The sequence below is a fragment of the Mesoplodon mirus genome (assembly GCF_964341445.2).
Source record: "Mesoplodon mirus genome assembly, chromosome: 2".
Lineage (NCBI taxonomy): Eukaryota > Metazoa > Chordata > Mammalia > Artiodactyla > Ziphiidae > Mesoplodon > Mesoplodon mirus.
Window position 1 is genome coordinate 164597728 of NC_138977.1, and position 21583 is coordinate 164619310.

Sequence of the window (21583 nt, forward strand, 5' to 3'; positions counted from 1 at the left end):
AAGGAATTAACAGCAGAATAAGTGAGGCAGAAGAACGGATAAGTGATCTCAAAGATAGAATGGTGGAAATCACTGCTGCAGAACAAAATAAAGAAAAAAGAATGAAAAGAAATGAAGACAGTCTAAGAGACCTCTGGGATAACATTAAATGCACCAACATTCGCATTATAGGGGTCCCAGAGGAAGAAGAGAGAGAGAAAGGACCTGAGAAAATATTTGAAGAGATAATTCCTAAAAACTTCCCTAACATGGGAAAGGAAACAGTCACCCAAGTCCAGAAGTACAGAGAGTCCCAGTCAGGATAAACTCAAGGAGGAACATGCTGAGACACACAGTAATCAAACTGACAAAATTAAAGACAAAGAAAAAATATTAAAAGCAACAAGGAAAAAATGACAAACAACATACCAGGGAATCCCCATGAAGTTATCAGTTGATTTTTCAGCAGAAACTCTGCAGGCCAGAAGGGAGTGGCACGATACATTTAAAGCGATAAAAGGGAAGAACCTACAACTAAGAATACCCTACCCAGCAAGGGTCTCACTCAGATTTGACAGAGAAATCAAAAGCTTCACAGACAAGCAAAAGCTAAGAGAGTTCAGCACCACCAGACCAGCTTTGCAACAAATGCTAAAGGAACTTCTCTAGGCGGGGAAGACACCAGCAACTTAAAACAATCTTGTACATACACAGACTGCTATATCAAAACTGCATGGGAATAGCAAACCCCAAAACTACTACTACTACTACTACACACACACACACACACAGAGAAAAAGTAACCTGAACACAACACTAAGGATGGTCATCAAACCACAGAAGAGAACCAGAGAGGAAGGGAAGAAAAAAGACCTACAAAAACAAACCCCAAACAATTACGAAAACGGCAACAGAAACTTACACATTGATAATTACCTTAAATGTAAATGGATTAAATGCTCCAACCGAAAGACATAGACTGGCTGAATAAATACAAAAACAAGACCCATATAAATGCTGTCTATAACAGACCCACTTCAGACCTAGGGACACATACAGACTGAAAGTGAGGGGATGGAAAAAGGTATTCCATGCAAACAGAGATCAAAAGAATGCTGGAGTAGCAATACTCATATCAGACAAAATAGACTTTAAAATAAAGACTGTTATAAGAGACAAAGAAGGACACTACATAATGATAAAGGGATCAATCCTAGAAGAAGATATAACAATTATAAATATATACGCACTCAACATAGGAGCACATCAACATGTAAGGCAAATACTAACAGCCATAAAGGGAGAAATCGAGAGTAACACAGTAAGAGTTGGGGACTTTAACACCCCGCTCTCAGCAATGCACAGATCATCCAGACAGAAAGTTAATAAGGAAATACAGGCCTTAAATGATACATCAGACCAGATGGATTTAATTGATATTTATAGAGCATTCCATCTAAAATCAGCAGAATTCACATTCTTCTCATGCACACATGGAACATTCTCCAGGACTGACCACATGCTGGGCCTTAAAGTGAGTCTTGGTACATTTAAGAAAACTGAAATCATATCAAGCATCTTTTCCAACCACAATGTTATGAGATTAGAAATAAACTAAAAGAAAAAAAAAACTGTAAAAAACACAAACATATGGAGGCTACAAAACATGCTACTAAACAACCAATGGATCACTGAAGAAATCAAAGAGGAAATCAAAAAATACCTAGAGACAAATGAAAATGAAAGCAAAGATCCAAAACCTATGGGATGCAGCAAAGGCAGTTCTAAGAGGGAAGTTTATAGCAATACAGTATTACCTCAGGAAAAGAGAAAAATCTCAAATAAACAACCTAGCCTTACACCTAAAGCAACTACAGAAAGAACAAGCAAAACTTAAAGTCAGTAGAAGGAAAGAAATTATAAAGACCAGAGCAGAAATAAATGAAATAGAGGTGAAGAAAACAATAGCAAAGATCAATGAAACTGAAAGTTGGTTCTTTGAGAAGACAAACAAAATTGATAAACCATTAGTCAGACTCATCAAGAAAAAGAGGAAGAGGACTCAAATCAATAAAATTAGAAATGAAAAAGAAGTTACAACAGACACTGCAGAAATACAACACATCCTAAGAGACTACTACAAGCAACTGTATGCCAATAAAATGGACAATCTGGAAGAAATGGACAAATTCCTAGAAAGGTACAATCTCCCAAGACTGACCAGGAAGAAATAGGAAACATGAACAGACTGATCACAAGTACTCAAATTGAAACTGTGATTAAAAAACTCCCAACAAACAAAAGTCCAAGACCAGATGGCTTCACAGGTGAATTCTATGAAACATTTAGAAAAGAGCTAACACCTATCTTTCTGAAATTGTTCCAAAAAATTGCAGATGGAGGAAAACACCCAAACTCATTGTATGAGGCCACCATCACCCTGATACCAAAACCAGACAAAGATATCACAAAAAAAGAAAATTATAGGCCAATATCTCTGATGAACATTGACACAAAAATCCTCAAAATACTAGCAATCTGAATCTAACAGTACATTAAAAGGAACATACACCATAATCAAGTAGGATTCCTCCCAGGGATACAAGGATTTTTTTATGTTTTTAAAATTTTTTTTTAATTTATTATTTTTTTTAAATTTATTTTTGCTGGGTTGGGTCTTCATTTCTGTGTGAGGGCTTTCTCTAGTTGTGGCAAGCGGGGGCCACTCTTCATCACGGTGCATGGGCCTCTCACTATTGCGGCCTCTCTTGTTGCGGAGCACAGGCTCCAGACACGCAGGCTCAGTAGTTGTGGCTCACAGGCCTAGTTGCTCTGCGGCACGTGGGATCCTCCCAGACCAGGGCTCGAACCCGAGCCCCCTGCATTAGCAGGCAGATTCTCAACCACTGCGCCACCAGGGAAGCCCCAGGATTTTTTTAATATCTGCAAATCAATCAATGTGATACAAGAACAAATTGAAGAGTAAAAACCATATGATCATCTTAATAGATGCAGAAAAAGCTTTTGACAAAATTCAACACCCATTTATGATAAAAAACTCTCCAGAAAGTGGGCACAGACATAACATACCTCAACATAATAAAAGCCATATACATAAACCTACAGTTAACATCATACTCAGCAGTGAAGAGCTAAAAGCATTTCCTCTAAGATCAGGAACAAGACAAGGATGTCCGCTTTTGCCACTTTTATTCAACATAGTTTCGGAAGCCCTAGCAATGGCAATCAGAAAATAAATAAATAAAAGGAGTCCAAATTGGTAAAGAAGAAGTTAAACTGTCACTGTCTGCAGATGATATGATACTATATGTATAAAATCCTAAAGATGCTACCAGAAAACTACTAGAGCTCATCAATGAATTTGGTAAAGTCACAGGCTACAAAATTAATACACAGAAATCTCTTGCATTTCTATACACTAACAACAAAAGGTCAGAAAGAGAAATTCAAGAAACAATCCCACTTAACATCACATCAAAAAGAATAATATATGCAGAAAAAAACCTACTTAAGGAGACAAAAGACCTGTACTCTGAAAACTGTAAGACGCTGATGAAAGAAATCAAAGACGACACAAACAGATGGAAAGATATACCACATTCTTGGATCGGGAGAATCAATACTGTCAAAATGACTATACTCCCCAAGGCAATCTACAGATTCAAAGCAATCCCTATCAAATTACCAATAGCATTTTTCACAGAACTAAAACAAACAATCTTAAAATATGTATGGAGACACAAGAGACCCTGAATAGCCAAAGCAATCTTGAGAAGGAAAATTGGAGCTGGAAGAATCAGGCACCCTGACTTCAGACTATACTACAAAGCTCTAGTCATCGGAACAGTATGGTACTGACACAAAAATAGAACTATAGATCAATGGAACAGGATAGAAAGCCCAGAGATAAACCCATGCACCTATGGTCAATTAATCTACAACAAAAGAGGCAAGACTACACAATGGAGGAAAGACAGTCTCTTCAATAAGTGGTGCTGGGAAAACTGGACAGCTACATGTAAAAAAATGAAATTATAAGTCTTTTAATACCATACAGAAAAATAAACTCAGAATGGATTAAAGACCTAAATGTGAGACCGGACACTGCAAAACTCTTAGAGGAAAACACAGGCAGAACACTCTCTGACATGAATCGAAGCAATATCTTTTTCAATCCGTCTCCCAGAGTAATGGAAATAAAAACAAAAATAAATAAATGGGACCTAATTAAACTTAAGAGCTTTTGCACAGCAAAGGAAACCACAAACGAAATGAAAAGACAATCAGAGATTGGGAGAAAATATTTGCAAATGATGTGACTGACAAGGGAGCTGTCTCCAAAATTTACAATTAGCTCATGCGGCTTAGTATCATCAAAACAAACAACCCGGGCTTCCCTGGTGGCGCAGTGGTTGAGAGTCCGCCTGCCGATGCAGGGGACACGGGTTCATGCCCCGATCCCGGAAGATCCCACATGCCGCGGAGCGGCTGGGCCCGCGAGCCATGGCCGCGGAGCCTGTGTGTCCGGAGCCTGTGCTCCGCAACGGGAGAGGCCACAGCAGTGAGAGGCCCGCGTACAGCAAAAAAAAAAAAAAAAAAAAAAAACAAACAAACAACCCAATGGACAAATGGGCGGAAGACCTAAATAGATATTTCTCCAAAGAAGACATACAGATGGCCAAGAGGTACATGAAAAGATATTCAACCTCACTAATTATTAGAGAAATGCAAATCAAAACTACAATGAGATATTGCCTCACACCACCAGGCCATCATCAAAAAATCCACAAACAATAAATGCTGGAGAGGGTGTGGAGAGAAGGAAACCCTCCCACACTGTTGGTGGGAATATAAACTGATGCAGCCACTGTGGAGAACAGTATGGAGGTTCCCTAAGAAACTAAAAGCAGAGCTAGCATATGATCCTGCAATCCCACTCCTGGGCATATACCTGTACAAAAACATGGTCTGGAAGGATATATCCACCCCAACGTTCATTGCAGTGCTGTTTACAATAGCCGAGACATGAAAGCAAACTAAATTTCCACTGACAGAAGAATGGATAAAGAAGATGTGGTACATATATACAATGGACTATTACTCAGCCATTAAATAGAATGAAATAATGTCATTTGCAGCAACATGGATGGACCTAGATATTGTCACACTGAGTGAAGTAAGTCAGACAGAGAAAGAGAAATATAGTATGATACCACTTATATGCAGAATCTAAAAAAAAAATGATACAAATGAACTTATTTACAAAACAGAAACAGACTTGCAGACTTAGAGAACGAACTTATGCTTACCAAGGGGGGAAGAATGGGGGTGAGGGATAGTTAGGGAGTTTCGGATTTCCATGTACACACTGCTATATTTAAAATGGATAACCAGTAAGGACCTACTGTATAGCACAGGGAACTCTGTTCAATATTCTGTAACAACCTAATTGGGAAAAGAATTCAAAAAAGAATAGATACATGTACAACTGAATCACTTTGTTGTATACCTGAAACTAACACAGCATTGTTAATCAACTATACTCCAATATAAAATAAAATGTTAAAAAAAAATATCCTGTGATAAACCATAATGGAAAGGAATACGAAAAAGAATGTATAACTGAATCACTTTGCTGTGTAGTAGAAATTAATACAACATTGTAAGTCAACTATAGTTCAATAAAATAAATTAAAAAAAAAAAAAGAAAGGACAAGTAGAAGCTCTGTGTTTGAACTTTGCCAGACTCTATAGCCTATGTGCCTCTTCCCTTGGCTGATTTTAATCTGTGTCCCTTAGCTGTAATAAACCATAACTATGAGTTTAACAACTTTCAATGAGTTCTGTGAGTCCTTCTAGTGAATTACTAAACCTAAAGGTGGTCCTGGGGACTCCGAATTTGCAATTGGTGTCAAACATGAGGGCAGTCTTGTGGACTGTGCCACTGACACATGGCATATTCACATAAGATCTCATCTTTTATAATAATCCTAGGGAATGGAGTTAAGAGATAGAGAACCTAGGCTTGTTGAGGTTTAGTCACTTACCAAGCTTGCTCAGACAGACAACCTTGGAGCTGGGACTGAGGAACAAATCTTCCAACTATAAAGTCCTGTGCTCTTGCCACTGTACCACACTGTCTTTTCATGATACAGCCATCTGAATATACAAATACTGCTCAATGGGAAGCTTCACAAAGGCATTATTAAGTAAAATGCTTTACCATCTGATGTAATCTCTCCTTCTTCCATGCTATCAGACATTACAGCTTCCTCCTCAGTGTCTTCTTCAAAAGATGAAAGGTCACTGGTGTGGACAGAGCTAACTGTGATGTCTGTAAGTCCATCCACATCAGAATCTATCAAAGAGAAATCTTGAAGAAGGAAATATAACAGAAAATAAATCATCTTGTTAAATAAGAATACACACAGCACCCAATTCCTAAATTACATTTAAAATTTTCTGGTTTAAATACTGTCAAAGAACTTCAACTTCAGAAATAATCTCTCACCATTAGTAACCAATATCAAATAAGGTATAGTTGTTCGCAGAAAATACAAAGGCAAATTATCCTGTAAAATTAAAGAAACTCATAATTCATGGTCTGAATGATATAAACAAAGGAAATTTTAAGTAAGGAACTGAAATATTTACTATCTAATATTTTAAAGATTATGAATTAAGTTGCTTGGAATAATGTATATAAATAAATTATAAGAGTTACATAATAAGGTTTAGAACTTCTCTGTTCATTTACTTTGTGAATTGGTACATTAGTATAGAAAATAAATATACAAATGTTTATTGCTCATCTTTTAGCAAAGAGGATATGAGTTTTCAGGCTTTTAAAACACACGTATCAAATACATTTTATTAAAATTTGAAGGCAAATCTGATGTGCCCCCAATGGACACTCATTGTCCTTTAAACTGTTGTTGATTTTTCCAAGTTTTTACCTTCTTTGGTCCCTTCGCTGGTTTTAGCTTTATTATTGTTTTTTTCTGAGGGAAGTTTTGAACACTCTACTTCTTTATCCTTTGCTTGTTTTTCATCTTTTACTTTTTGGACATCTTCACTCCTTTTTGAGTGATCAAATTTCTTTTCAGTCTTTTCCTTCTTTTCTTTCTTCCTTTCTCCCTTTTCATTGCTATCTGGCTTCTTTTCACCTTTGTCTGTTGATTTATTTTTTTGGTCACTGCTTTCTTGTTGAACATCCTTATTTAGCAGAACTGAACTATTACTTTCTTTTATGTGATTTTTAATTTCTTCAACTGGACAAGGGAGATCACTAAATTCTTCAGACTTAGGGATTGTTTCCTGTCCTTCCCCTGCAGAGTCAGGTGTAGATTTTTCTTTATCAGCTGTGTCCTCTGAAGTTCTCTCTTTCTCAGCAGTAGCCTCAGTGCTTGGCTGAGACGGGAGTTTTTTGGATATTCTCTCACTGGTCTTTGCATTTGACGTTTCTGTCGAAGCCCTGGCAGCACTAGCTTCTTGGTTAAGAGAAGTGATGGTTTCCAAGATTGACATGGCATCACTGGCCACATTCGCACTGGCCCCAGGGGCAGGGACACCTTACAGGGAAAGACATGTTTTAGAATAAATTTATGCAGAAGGTAAACCCCTCTGCTGAATCAAGGCCACTTGCCACTGTCATCTTCATATGACACATAACCTTTAGACTTTCAGGTACTGGTGCTAGTACTTAACACATTCTAAATTCTCTACCTCTGTAATACAGTATATTAGGAAAGGCACCAGCAAATGTGAGACTAGTCTAGTTCTCAGGAAAAGGATGTGTTTTCTAATTATTTTAATTATACCCTCTATTGAAACACACACACACACACACACACACACACACACACACACACTACATTACTAAAATGCTTATCATTAAAAAAAATGTTATGCCAGTTGAAGAATCTCGGTGATAATTAAAATAAATATAATTTCACTAGAGTAGCCAAATAGATAAGTGTTTTAAAGAACTAAATACCCCTAACTTGATACTCAGTTCAAGAAGGAAAGCAATGGAACTGACCAAGAGTAAAAGCAAAGCACCTTGTGTAATGATGGAAGAGTCTGGTTTCTCATCATCGGGGGCTGTGCTGCCACCTGTTTCCTCTTTGTGATTTAGCGTGGCCAAAAACTCATGCACAGCTTTCTCCACCTGAGGTCTGAATGTGTGGTTAATCTTTGGATCCACAACCTGAGAAATAATTCTGTCAATACCAGACTCCAACATTCCTGATCTGAAACACAGGGTAATTTACAGAAAGGTGAAAAAGATAATACTACATTATTTGCATTAAGTACTTTTAAGTAAAGCCATATCTATTACATATATGTTCAACCTTAAATTGCCTCCAATCCATTCACTTGGAATATCCAGAAAGAATACACAAAAGAAAATACGTTTCACAATACAGTGGCATTTAACACACCATACTGCAAAAAAATATGTAAACTTCCCACCACTGTGTCATCAGTGGAAATACTAAGGCAGACAGAACAAAAGCAAAACAAAATACCCTTAGAACTAGACACAGCACATTACCTAAAGACCAGGCTTGTAGATGATTCTTATCTTACCTCAATCCTGCCCATGGCTTATCCCACTAAATGACCTTAGTGATCATTTAGTGATAGGAATAAATGGTCATTAAAGCTGAGCTCTGGGTATAAAATAAATCTATGGATTCTGCAACCTCTTTTTTTTTTTTTTTTTTTTACCAGAAAAGTGTAAGCCTCTTGTAAGTATTAGAGCCTCCAGGAAAACTGAAGAATATACACAAAGTATAATTTTACCAAACTTACAAAAAGGAAATTAAAAAAAAAAAGAAAAAGAAAGAAAACTTTAGAAGAACAAAAATAAAACTTAAGACTTCTGGCCATTTTATTATCTTCTTGCTCTAAAAACTAAATGATGTATTCATTCAACAATTATGTTACGAGTGTCATCTACACAACAGGCACCATGTTAGCCACTGGGCCACTACAAATCAGACCTGGTCCCTGTTCTGGTGGGAGAGAGAGACACAAACAAAATACAACACGATAGGCACTAGAACACACCATACACTGTAGGAAAAGAGTAGGATATTATTATTATTAGCTATGTCTGAGATTATTTGCAAAAGCTTTCCTAAGGAAAGCTTGATTTTCAGAGAAGAGAAGGGGAAGAAAGTGCACAAAGAAATATCATGCATATGAGACAGAGGAGCAAAAGGGACAGTAAAGTCTGAAACGTGCAGAAAATCACAAAGGTGTCTGAGCAAAATAAGATGACCTGAATTTATCTGAAGAAACACACTTCCACCTTGTTCCTTTCTAACAAAGAACTTGAGGAGTCACAGTTCCCTGGATAGAGTTGGGAGAGTGGGGTGCTGGTCTTCTGCAGCTCCGAGGCCTCAGGCTCTCCCTGCATAGTGGGTGAGGTGTCTCTCCTTATACTTTGCAATGCTATTTCTGAGTGCAGCACTGTCTGGAGTGCAGGATGGATGTGATTTTCATTTCCTGAGGCACCTCGCAGCCCTGGGATACTATAATTCCACTTATGTGGGCCATAGCGAAAAATGAGTCAACACTGCCCAAAGTAGGTAACTTGCTTTCTAAAGTTCTAAGATATAATACAAAAAACAACAAAAAAAGCAAATCCTGAAAACATTGTTGTTACATCTTAGAGGTGTCTTTAAAATGTAGCAGGTGGAAAAGAAGCAATGACAAGCAATCTGAAAAATGTTTTGACTTAAGGCACAAGCACAAAGGCACAAAATAAAAAATAAAACCCACACACCTCCAAATTACTGCTTTAGTCTCTTTCCCTGATGCCTATGTTCTGGGCCCTTGTGTACTTTAGTCTACTCTCACTGAAAGGTCAGCTCTGATCTTAAAAACGTATGCATATAGCTGATTCACTTTGTTATAAAGCAGAAACTAACACAACATTGTAAAGCAATTATACTCCAATGAAGATGTTAAAGGAAAAACAAAAACGAAAACGGAAGCCAGTGCTAGAGAGCACATTGCTCTTCGTGGGCTCACTTCATTGAGGTGTGGCCAGAGCTGCCTCACCAGAGGGAGGAGAAGCCACACTTCTAGCTTCAAGGGCAAAGCCAAAATGCCAGCAGCTGGCACTGTCTTGGTTAAAGCTACTTCCTTGTTTTCCTTTTAAACACTGTACAGTTAAGGTCATTATTTCTGAGCTCCCTAGCATTTTTAGGTTTTGTTGTATAAACGAATGCATAAATAGAATAAAATAAAACTTTTTTCCATCTATTGAGTTGGCAGAGTGGCTATTAAACTGAACCATCCAAAACTGCTGATATTAGACTATTTTGTCCTACAAAAATGGCAATTGTAGACGGTTCAATCTAACAGAGTCAACTGAGTATTTCTCAAAGTATATGTAAGAAAAACTGTCTGAAATTGTATTTATAGGTGATAGTCCATCCCTATACCATTAGTTAGACACAACTAGTCTTTTAAGAAACTTTAACATGTTATTTAAGAAACATAAATTTATTAATGGAATTTAAATAAGAGAACAGTTCTATTAAAAATAAATAACAGAGCTAGAAGAAAATATACAGATATCCCAGTAAGAGCAATGCCTATATTACCCAAGAGACAGCTATTTCCCCTGTTCTGAAACGTCTCTAGAGGAGAGTCCTCATCACCCATAGGTGGACTGCTCTAGTGTTAATTGTTGACAGTCACAAGAACCCTCTACTGAGGTGTCCAGCAATCCCTCACCAAACAAGATTCTGTGAAAACAATGCCTTATATTGGTACAAGAACAATGTTAAGTGCTTGATTTTACATGGGCACGATTGAGTTTAGTTCCCTTTGAAGAACAGAATAAATGACTGTTTCCCTACTTTATAGGTTCTATATGCTAAGGAGTAAATTCCAGGAAATTTGCCTTCCATTTAGTCTCTCAATATATGGAAAAAAAAAAAAAAAGAATCCAAGACTCTCCCCTTCCACTTTTAAAGCAATGTTATACATCGTGAGAGGGAAGCAGATATGCAAATTGTTGCCTGACAGTGCTCTGCAAGTGTGGACAGTGTCAGTAAGCTTCCCTTCCCCATCCCACCCTTAGCCTCCCATCCCACTATTTTGGTTATTGTTCTTCTGAAGGTCTGGAAATGAGTAACCGCCCCCACCCCCAGGCCTGCCACCCAACAGGAAAGGCTTTGACTTTTTCCCAGAAGGTATTATTATGCAGCCCTCTAATGGCATCTTTCATCTCACCTGGACTCTTTTACAGGTTCCTGAACATCCTTTAAAATGCAGACAACAAAGCTATTGTCAAATTTCCCTCTTCTCTTATTTACTAGGACACAGAGTCTGAGCCCTCAGGCTCCTAGTATCTAGTATTACCTGTGGCTAAATGGGTCTTTGAGTCAGAGTGTAAAGTTTTATTTGTGGGGCTTCATGTGGGTGGAACTATCAATGGAGTAGCACACTAGGTAGGTGTGCAAGGTTCCTGAGGGACAAGAGGGAATTAAGAGGTAACAGCTGTAGGGACTTCCCTGGTGGAGCAGTGGTTAAGAGTCCACCTGCCAATGCAGGGGACATGGATTTGATCCCTGGTCTGGGAGGATCTCACATGCTGTGGAGCAGCTGAGCACGTGTGCCACAACTACTGAAGCCCGTGCACCTAGAGCCCGTGCTCTGCAACAAGAGAAGCCATCGCAATGAGAAGCCCGCACATCCCAAGGACGAGTAACCCCCGCTCGCCACAACTAGAGAAAGCCCGTGCGCAAGCAACGAAGACCCAACACAGCCAAAAAAAAATTAATTAATTAAATAAATAAATAAAAGAGGCAACAGCTGTAAAAACATTTGTTTAACTGTTTAAAAGCCACATTTCATAAATATTTGTCAAGGCAGGGAGACTAAGGCAGTTTTTAAACAATGTCGTCACTTTTTTGGGGTGTGAAGCAGGGATAGAGGGTCCAGGTCTTCTTGTCTTGGCAAATACTTATATTCAAGAACAAGATAATATTGTTAATCTGCTTTTGGGGGAATAAATATGATTTTTTTAGGTCCCTCTAAACATTCCAGCTTTTCACTCTCTTTATCTTTACCAAAAAACGACTCCAACGTGTCTAAATGCACTCCTCCCACCTTTTTTGGATATGTCATCGTTAAAAAGCACAAGTAAAATCACAGTAAAATGCAAGAAAAAAGAGAAAAGAAAAAGCGAGGGGCAATATTAGAACACAGAAGACACAGCCTCAAATCAGGGAAAAATGTTTTAATTTCAGTGACCTTTAATGTCTTTATTTGTAAATCAGGAATAATAAAGCCTGCTCTTTTAGGGCCAAGAGAATAATTGTGAATGTAACTGTATAGGATATATTTACCTATCTGGCATTAACCATCTATTCATATCATATCTAGAGGGTTTTTTTTTTTTTTGAAGTCACGTTGTCATTCCCTTCCCTCAATACTTCCAAAGGTCTACGGGAGAAATCAGACTGTTAAATTTATGGGGGAAATGTGAAATGATTAGAGCCTACTCTAAAATCACACTGTATCATAATATAAAGTAGCCACACCAAACTTGACAAAATTATCACCAGGTGAACAAACTTCTGCACAATGTCTCTGCTTTCAGGCAAAGTATATGGTGACATTCTCAAGCCCTTGTAGAAACTCTGCAATTCTGAGGCTTACTTGAGCACTTGCTGTCGAATATTGTTTCTTAGCTGGTTCTTATTGAGGTGCGGACTCCACGTATGAGTTGCTAAGTGGTTTGCAACAAAGTTGTCAACACGTTGTCTCAGATTCTGATAGGCAGGCTAGAAAGAAAGAAGAAAAAAGACATAAATGTTAAAAATCTCCACTGTTACACAATATTGATAGTCTCAGGAATGAGTATCTTTAACACTGTTAAACATTTCTTAGATTACAGTGTCAATATGGCAACAAAGTTTCACAGTTTATGACAATCCTGCTTCGGGATAATTTCAGAGTCATTCAAATACCATTTATTTTGTCTAAGACAATATGTTTGGAGATGAGGAATACAAAGCAGACAGACATACCTCCTATTTACAGACAAGGGACTAGAAAATAAGATACCAATAAGTGTTACTGTTAGATGATTTGGAGCAAAGAAAGGGAGAGGAACAGAGAAAGTAAGCCTTCACTGAGAACGTGGCACTTGAGTTTCACAACGCAGCTGGGACTAGGAAAGGCAGGACTTGGAGGTACACCCAACAATATAAGAGCAAGTGGATGAGAAAACGTGGGGTCAGGAGCATTAGGGAGCCCCCCACATTGTTAAATCCAATTTGGATGGAGAAGAGACTATAAAAAAGCAGAGAAATAAAGTTGGAGACAGAGCTTGGGGCCAGGGCCTGGAAGGATCTGGGGACCTGTATACGAAGTCTGGAATTATGGGATAGAGAACGGGAACCCACAACACATATAAGGAGAGTGATATGTGATAGCTGAGCTTTCTGATGAAAACTTTCTGATAAATTAAAAGCTTTCTGATAAAGCTTTTAATCTTCCTATGGTGAAAGAGTAAACAGACACAAAATATACTCAGGAAAGGATGCAATGACTATAATAATAAAGATCTGTAGTGGGGTGGCAAAAACGGGCTGAAAGACATGGATTCAAGAGAAATTATGAAGTCGCAACCACTGGAGCTAGGCATTAAATTTGATGTAGGTCACCAGTTCGTAACTGGAAGCAATTGTTGCCCCCCTCCCCACCGGGGTCCGGGGGCGGGGGCATCAGGAAACGTCTGGAGACATTTTTGATTCTCACAGCTGAGGGGAGTTGCTTCTGGCACCCAGTGTGTCGAGGGCAGGAATGCTGCTGAATATCCTACAGTGCACAGGACAGACCCCCCCAGCAAAGAACTATCCAGCCCAAAATATCAGCTGTGCTAGAGCTGAGCACTCCTGACATAAGGGAAGCAGGAGAGAGGACACATACTATGTCATCTCATCTTAAAAGGATGCTGCCTAGAAGGAATGTCTGACCAGTCAGGACTGCATGCTTCGTTCCTCTAAGCTGTCCCCCACATGCCATGCTGTTTATATCTTTCTTTTATGTGGCTCTTAACATAGATGAGTTTGAGTGTTCCGAATGATTTTAAGCAAAACTGTACAGCCTCGTCTTCTGCTATTTGCTCCCTTACGCTTCAAAGCTAATTCTCTAGTGATAAGTTCTCATGCCTTCAATCTTGTGCACCTACCATTCTTTCTCCCTGTCCATTTGGCAAACTTCTCACTTTTGGAGTTGACCCAAATCTGTGAAGTCATCCTGACATCCAAGGTAGGCTTCCGTGGCCCTTCTCCCACGTACCAACTATCTCCTATACATACTGTCATTCAAATAATTCTTGTGTTGTACTGTATTTTGGGGAGAGGAGGAATATTTATCTCCCTACTGAAATGTAAGCCTGCTCCTCCCACTCTTTCCATCTTTGTTTCCACACACCTTTCCACACTGCTAGGCAGATAAGCAACTGAAAAAAGTAGTTGTCAGATGAGATGACTGGGTAACTATCTAGGTAACACAGATGATAAAGATTTTATCCCTTTGTGACACCCCTTCATCTCTTCCAATTTCCAGACTTTTGCTAATACCTATGTTCAACCCTACCAAAAACGGTCTCATGATCATTTTTCATCTTCTTCTCCATTTATCCAAAACCAATGTGAATGAAAATTAATTTTCTCCCCAATGATTCTAAAACATAATTCTTCTTTGCAGTATTCCCAAATCTCAGAAACAGTTAGGCTCAAATATCACAACGAATTTAGCACTCTAGTTGCCCCATAAAACAAGCTTCAATCTGAACTACAACAGGTAATTCTCCTGGTTTCTAAGTTCTACTTTAGGTAAAAAGCCTAGTGACTAGAGAAATATTTTAGATTCCATTACTCTTCTGGGAATAGCTATCTATCTCTTCTTCCTTCTCCAGCGCTCCGGGTCAAAAGCCTTGATGTCCTCCTTGCTTCCTCCCTTTCTCTTCCGCCCCTCTTCCAAAACCATCAGCAAATCCTGTCAGCATTAGCATCAAAAAACAGCCAGAACCTGACCACTTCCCTCCTGCTTCACTGCTACCACTCTGGTCCAGAGCATTCTCATCTCCTTTCTAGATTATTGTTGCTGACCTCCCTGCGTTACCCTTGCTCGTCTGAAGTCTGTCTTCCACAGTGCAGCTAGTGCCAATCTTCTAAAATTAGGGTAACCATATTAATTTATTGTCCAAACCAGATCATGACTGGGTGCAAAGGGGACACTGTTAATAGTTATACGAGGTCAAGCTATCTAAAATGAAAGTCAGATCATGTCCTTCTTCTGCTCAACTCCTGCCAGTGGCTTCTCAGCTCCAGTAAGCGCCAAACTCTTACAAAGGCTTCCAAGGCCCAACAGATCTGTGAAGGGAGCGAGGGAGGGAGGGGCAATTCTACCTCACCTCCCGTCACTTTCTCCCTCAGTAGGTTCTGCCTCAGGCCTTCCGCACTTGCTGTGGTCTCCACCTGGAACCCTCAGCCTTGATAGCTGGACAGTTCCTTCAGTTATGGCTCAAATGTCATCTCATTGAAATCTTCCCTGAACAACTTACTCAAAACACATCAGCAATCCTTTCCACCCTCATCCTGCTTTCTTTCTTCCATAGAACCTCTCACATATTATTTATTGTCTGTTTCTCTCTGCCGGGATTCAAGCTCCATGTAAGCAGGGACTTTGTGTTCACTACTATATCCCTGGCACCTAAAACAATGCCTGGTATGTAATAAGTATTTGTTGGGTGAATAAACTTATATACTTCTGTCTTCTATTTTCCTTTTGAACCTAAAAAGAAACAGACAATAATCATAGTGACCAGGAGCCATTTATAACTGAGAAAGTATCCAAAAATTGGCCTTTACCACCTGGGGTGAAAGATGCCATATTTACTTGGTCAGTGAGCTCCCTGCCTGGGACAGAAAGATGGGCCTCTCTTGATTTTCCCTCCTCATACTCTACTCACATACTCTACTCAGCGCAAAGGGGTCAGAATGGCTTTGCAACCTCTCAGCTTGCTCCAGGGGTCTGGGAACTGGTAGTCTACAGCAGAGGAGCCTCAGCATCTGCTGGATCTTATGGCTGCATGTTAATGTGAATATGTGCATTTTCCCTAGTTTTCATTAGATTGTCAAAGCCCTGAGTTTCCCTCCTTCCCACCCAAGAAATGTTTTAAGACTCCACTTTGAGAGGATCTGGCAGGGATATTACAGATACAGCAATAACACTCAGTGGGGATGGGGATGAAGAAAACGTTGAGCCTTAGACATTGCAGCCCCCTCGCCCCCACCATCAGCATATTACATTTTCAATCTGCATACACAATAACACACAGATTTGTAGGTTTCTGAGAACAGCAAAGTGAAATTTCTACTTGCCGGATACAAATAACCAGCTTTATTTAGTTGGGTAACATTTACTTGGCCACGTCCTTTGAAAGGAAGGAAGGGAAGAAGGGAGGGAGGGAGGGAGGGAGGGAGGGAGGAAGGAAGGAAGGAAGGAAGGAAGAGGCAATAGGCATTATTTTCAAAAAGGTGGTTGTGCATATTCTCTAAAAGTGAGAAAACTATATATCAATACTTCCCACATAGATAAATATCCCCAAGTAAACTGAATTTTCTGTGGTGCCGAAACTCTGACAACTCAAAAAAGGCACATTCTATTTCTGGTCTACAAGGTGGGCCAGAGTTTTTAAAAGGGAAGATGTTCCCACATGTCAGGAAGGTTTCCCCAGAGAAGATAAAGGAATTGTGCGCAGTTCACCACAAAGCACTTTTCTCAAAGAAACGAGGTTCTTTAGAACAGCTTAACACACTGTGAGAAAACCCTCACTCCATCAAAACTCTAAAACCAGTGAACCAAACCAGACCTAAGGAAAAAAAAAAAAAAAAAAAAAAAAGAAAGAAAGAAAACAATTGTTTCCAACAGAAGCTTCCTGCTTCACTTGTTTCCAGACCCTACTGGGTTTCCATCCATCGCACCGAGTGCTCCTTCCTGGTGTCCTCTACTCATCCCTTGCAGAACCAGCTAAGTTTACCTGTTCCTGCTAATGCTCCTTTCACTTTGACAATTGGTACAAAATCCCTTCCCCTTCCTAGCCCCTAACTCTTTTTGTACAGGGAACCACCGTGCTGACCTTTCCCCTCTACCACTTACTCTTCGGAACTCACTCTTTTATCCAGTCCTTCTTCCACTTCAGTATCTGCTGCCCCCTCGCCTCCATCCTTTCCTCAGTTTTCTCTGCTCCTCACCCCTCACCCCATCTCCCTTCTCATTTTAGAGAAGTGACTTGGCCTAAGCTACCTAAATCAGTCATCGGTAGAAACAAAAGTCCTGATCTCCCCAGCTCGGCCTCTTCACCCCTGCACCCCTCACAAAGTCCAGCAATGCACACTGCAAGTAATTTGATTCATTACCATTTAATAATTTCTGCAAAGAACAAAGATATGATCCTTGCCAGAAATCTTCGAGAGAAGGCAAAAATAACTTGGATACAAAGTAAACGTGTGTGTGGGGGGGAATCAGAGATGAAAGCACCGTTAACGTTAATGTTTCCAAAAGAGTCTCCAAAAGAACAGTGACTCCGTCTTGCTCACCTCTACATTCCCAGCACCTAAGCAGTGCCTGGCACGTTGGAGGTGCTTAACGCTAGTCTGTTAAACGAACGAAAGGCTAAGCGAATGAATGAACACGGCGTGCCTTGCACAGTGCCGGGCACAAAGCAGCAGCTCAGAGAGGAAGCGGCTGCACAAGGAGCTCGGCGGGAGACGCGCCTCAGAGGGGCCCAGGCAGGGGAAGCCAAGGCGCCGCCGGCCCATCGACGGATGTGGGAGACTGCCCATCAAGGTGGCCCGCGGGTCCTCCCCTGTCCCCGCACTCCCGCAGCTCCTCGCGCCCCGAACCTTGGTGTCCACGTCGGCCAGGCAGTCCCTGCGGAACTGGTCGAAGAGCCCTTGACTTTTGAGGTGGTTCACAATCATGGCCACGAGCTGCGGGTCCCCGGCGCCGGCCCCCGCGCCGCCCGCCCCGACCGTGCCCGGGCCAGCCCCGGGGCCGGGCGGCGGCGGCGGCGGCTGCGGCTGCGGCGGGGGAGGCGGCGGCGCGGGAGGAGGCGGCTGAGGCTGCGGGTTGGTGGCCATGGCGGCCTGGGCCGGGGAGGGCGCGGGCCCGGGCGGGCGGCGCTCCTGGGAGGCGGCGGCTGCACCGGTCCCGCCGCCTGAGGTAAACCAACGGGATGTTGTTACGGAACCAGCGGATCCAGGGCAACCCCGGAAGTGAAAGGGAACCAGGGGAAGGGAGGAAAAGGCGGTGACAATAGCAACGAAGGTCAGGCTACGGGGGCCGCGAGGGGCCAGTTCCAGCAGCCTCCTACTGCGGGTGCCCTCACAAGGCTGGGCTGTGTGGGAAGCGATGGCGGGCGGTGGGCTCTGCGAGCGGGTCTTGGGTCTGGAGTCCAGGGCAGTCGGGCGTTTGACTCACGCGACCCCCAGGGCCTGAGGGCCGACTGGGCGCCGGCTCGCACCTGGCCGGGGCGGGGGAGCGAAACGTTGACCGTTGGTTGGTTCCAACCGCGGTGGCGTTTAGGCCTGATGCTGTTGCTCCTGATTCACGGAGCAGTCGAGAGCCATAGACGTTCGCATCCGTAGACATGCGAACCGTTGATAGAACTGCTTAGTCTAAACTCTCCCAGCCCTCTTCGTTCTCAGTCTGTGATCCTGCCCATTTTTCTTCCAGGCAGGTAGCTCCAGGGGCCTCCCGTCTCTCTCCTCCCCGCCCCATCCCGTTTTCTCTTGAGCATCCCGTTACTCTCCGAGTGTGCCTGTGGTCTAGAACCCGATCCCTCCAGCACCTCCTTCCTACCCGTGAAGACAAACCGCCAGGCTTTTAGTTTTTAGGGTGTTGCTATTGATTAGTTTGATCAATAGGTAATGCTTATATAGCACGCACTAGGAGCCAGGCGTGGCGTTTAGAGCTTTCTATGTGCATTAATTCACCCAGTCTTTGGAACAGCGCTGAACTAGGTCTTACTATCACTAATTTGCAAATCAGGAAACTGAGATCCGAGAGAGATTGTCCAAGGTTACACAGAGAGCAAACCGCCTGATTCTTGACTGAGTTATCTTTAAAATTATTCTTAGTACACAATCAAAGCAAAATAAATATTACAAATTTTCATAATTATTCAATAGAATGTAAAAGTTATGGGAAAATACATCTGGGTGAAATGGATTTTGTTGCTTTTTAAAATTCATAGATCTGTGGATGAATATGTCTTATTGCTAGAACGGGAAGGATTGAGCAACAATTCTATTCGTATTTCTAGTTTTTATAGCTGTATGACCTGAGAAATTGTGTTCATATAAACAAGTACTATACCTGGGAACGGAGTTTTATTGTAGCAATACTCAATTCTTGATCTCAAAAAATTAGATTTGATGATCTTTGAGCTGGCTGTTCAATTTTCTTGAAAGCAAAGAATTGAAAACCACCCGACTTGCCAAAGGATTTGTTTACCTAGTCCTTATTCTTCCACTTTTTCGGTTTCTAGAAAATATACCAGATAGGTTTTATCAAGACATCAAATGATTAGAGTAGGGTGTTAAAAAAAAATAAAAAAAAGAAGACATCAAGTGACTATGATTTAGACTTTTTAAAAAATGCGATGTACCTTGTTTAACCCGATATACTCAAAGTTTGGGGAAAACATTGTTCATTTGCATAAATAGTTTTGGATAAATTGCATTTTTTTTTGTTACAGGTGGTTCAGTTTTGTTTTTGTCAAAACTTTGCAGCTAATGAAACAGCTCATTAAAGTTAAAACTGTCAAATATAGGAAATATCTGTCATATAACCTAACTAACAGCCATTTTCATTGTCAGACTAACCAGATCAGCCTGATTGGATTTACCTTCTATCAGAAACAGTTTGACTTCATTGTTTCAATTCAAATAAAGTGTCCTGTATTTTGAGGAGTATAATGAAGACTGCAGAGAACAGAAGTCGTGCAATAAAAGCTTTATCGCTAAAAGCAAATCAAGATCAAAATGGTATAAGATATTGTTTTATCTATTTTCAAAATTAGTTATGAAAACAAGAATATGACATGTTGCCCTTTAGTTAATTACCAACAATGCAATACAATATATTGTTAAATGTATATAGTACTGATTGTGTGTAGCAGGGTAAAAGGCATTGTATTTCTTTGGTGTATATAGATGTGTGTATCAAATTTACTCAACTATTTGGGAATAACTAAAGAGTCATCCATAAGAATTCAGCAAAATTCCATAAATTTAATTAGGCAAATGATCAAACTTAAAAAAATAATGAAACAATAATATATTTGCTGCTAAAAATGAATTGGTTCAGTGTCTAGTAAATAATTTTATGTTTTGTAAACAACATATAGAAAATCCTAAATATTTTCTAAAACATCATAAGGTGAGAATTAACTATATTCTGTTTTTCCTTTTTTATTGATATTATTAATTTTGATTCATTGGTTACTCAGTATTCCAAATTTTTTTTTTTTTTTTTTTTTTTTTGGCTGCGTTGGGTGTTCGTTGCAGGCTCTAGGGCACAGGCTCAGTAGTTGTGGTGCACGGGCTTAATTGCTCTGCGGCATGTGGGATCTTCCCGGACCAGGGCTTGAACCCGTGTCCCCTGCATTGGCAGGTAGATTCTTAACCACTGCGCCATCAGGGAAGTCCCCAGTATTCCATATTTTTAGAGGCATTTAAAAGTACATATTTTTGTGGTTATAAGGTTAATACTCATTGTAGAAAATTTGAGAACTATAAAATACAAAAGAGAAAAGAAAGACAGTCTCTTTTTCAGATAACCACTATTAACGTGTTGGTATGAATCCTTTTGGATATTATATTGATATATATGCATATACAATTATTTAATTTTTTAAAAAACTAGGTAATACATTCAAATGGAACACAGTGGAATGTTAAGTCTCTCCTCTGTGCCCCAGTTTCCCTACCCAGAAGCAACCTCTATTACCAGTGTCTGGTATAATCTTCCAGAGATGTTACACACACACACACACACACACACACACACGTGTTTTAGATTTCTCTTTATAGTATTTATTGGTGAAAATTATAAATCATGGTTGGTTTAAGATGATGGGTCCCTTTTCTAGTCCAATATGGTTTCTTTTTCTTTTAGTTTGTCCCACTTCTATTAATCCTATTCTTTGCCTATTATTTTGCAGAATTATCAGTCTCTGTGTATGTTCCAAATTCACTTGAAGTATTGAGTTTTTATAAACGGTATTCCTAAGAAAATGTACTTCTACAATATGCTCTATAAAATGTCTCTAGTAGTTACACAAAGAAAAGTTTTACCTTTCATGGTTCCCTTAAACTTGCTCTGAGTGTTCTAATTTAGACGTCTATAGGGATTGGAGAAGGCATTTTAAATTCTGTTCCTTTTGGCAGAAAAAGTAGAAAATTATAATTTAAATAGATAATTCACAATTGATTTTATAAAATATATGTTAACTGTCTTATTGAATAACACACAG

The 21583-nt window shown here is 40.1% G+C and overlaps 1 protein-coding gene across 3 annotated transcripts in view; it reads right to left on the minus strand.

The window, feature by feature from the left end:
• Positions 1 to 18303, minus strand: part of BOD1L1 (biorientation of chromosomes in cell division 1 like 1) — a 55565-nt gene extending 37262 nt beyond the window's left edge. For 2 of the 3 annotated variants that reach the window (XM_082611767.1, XM_082611766.1), the window contains exons 1-5: positions 17949 to 18303; positions 12688 to 12812; positions 8062 to 8252; positions 6957 to 7571; positions 6224 to 6373 (exon numbers count right to left, since the gene is read on the minus strand). In XM_082611767.1, the coding sequence (XP_082467893.1) occupies positions 6224 to 6373; positions 6957 to 7571; positions 8062 to 8252; positions 12688 to 12812; positions 17949 to 18185 (1318 nt within the window). In that variant the 5' untranslated portion in view covers positions 18186 to 18303. Of the gene's footprint in view, positions 1 to 6223; positions 6374 to 6956; positions 7572 to 8061; positions 8253 to 12687; positions 12813 to 17642; positions 17715 to 17948 lie in introns of those variants that run through there. The other variant, XM_082611768.1, reaches the window with a different exon arrangement.
• Between the last annotated feature and the right edge of the window lie 3280 nt (positions 18304 to 21583).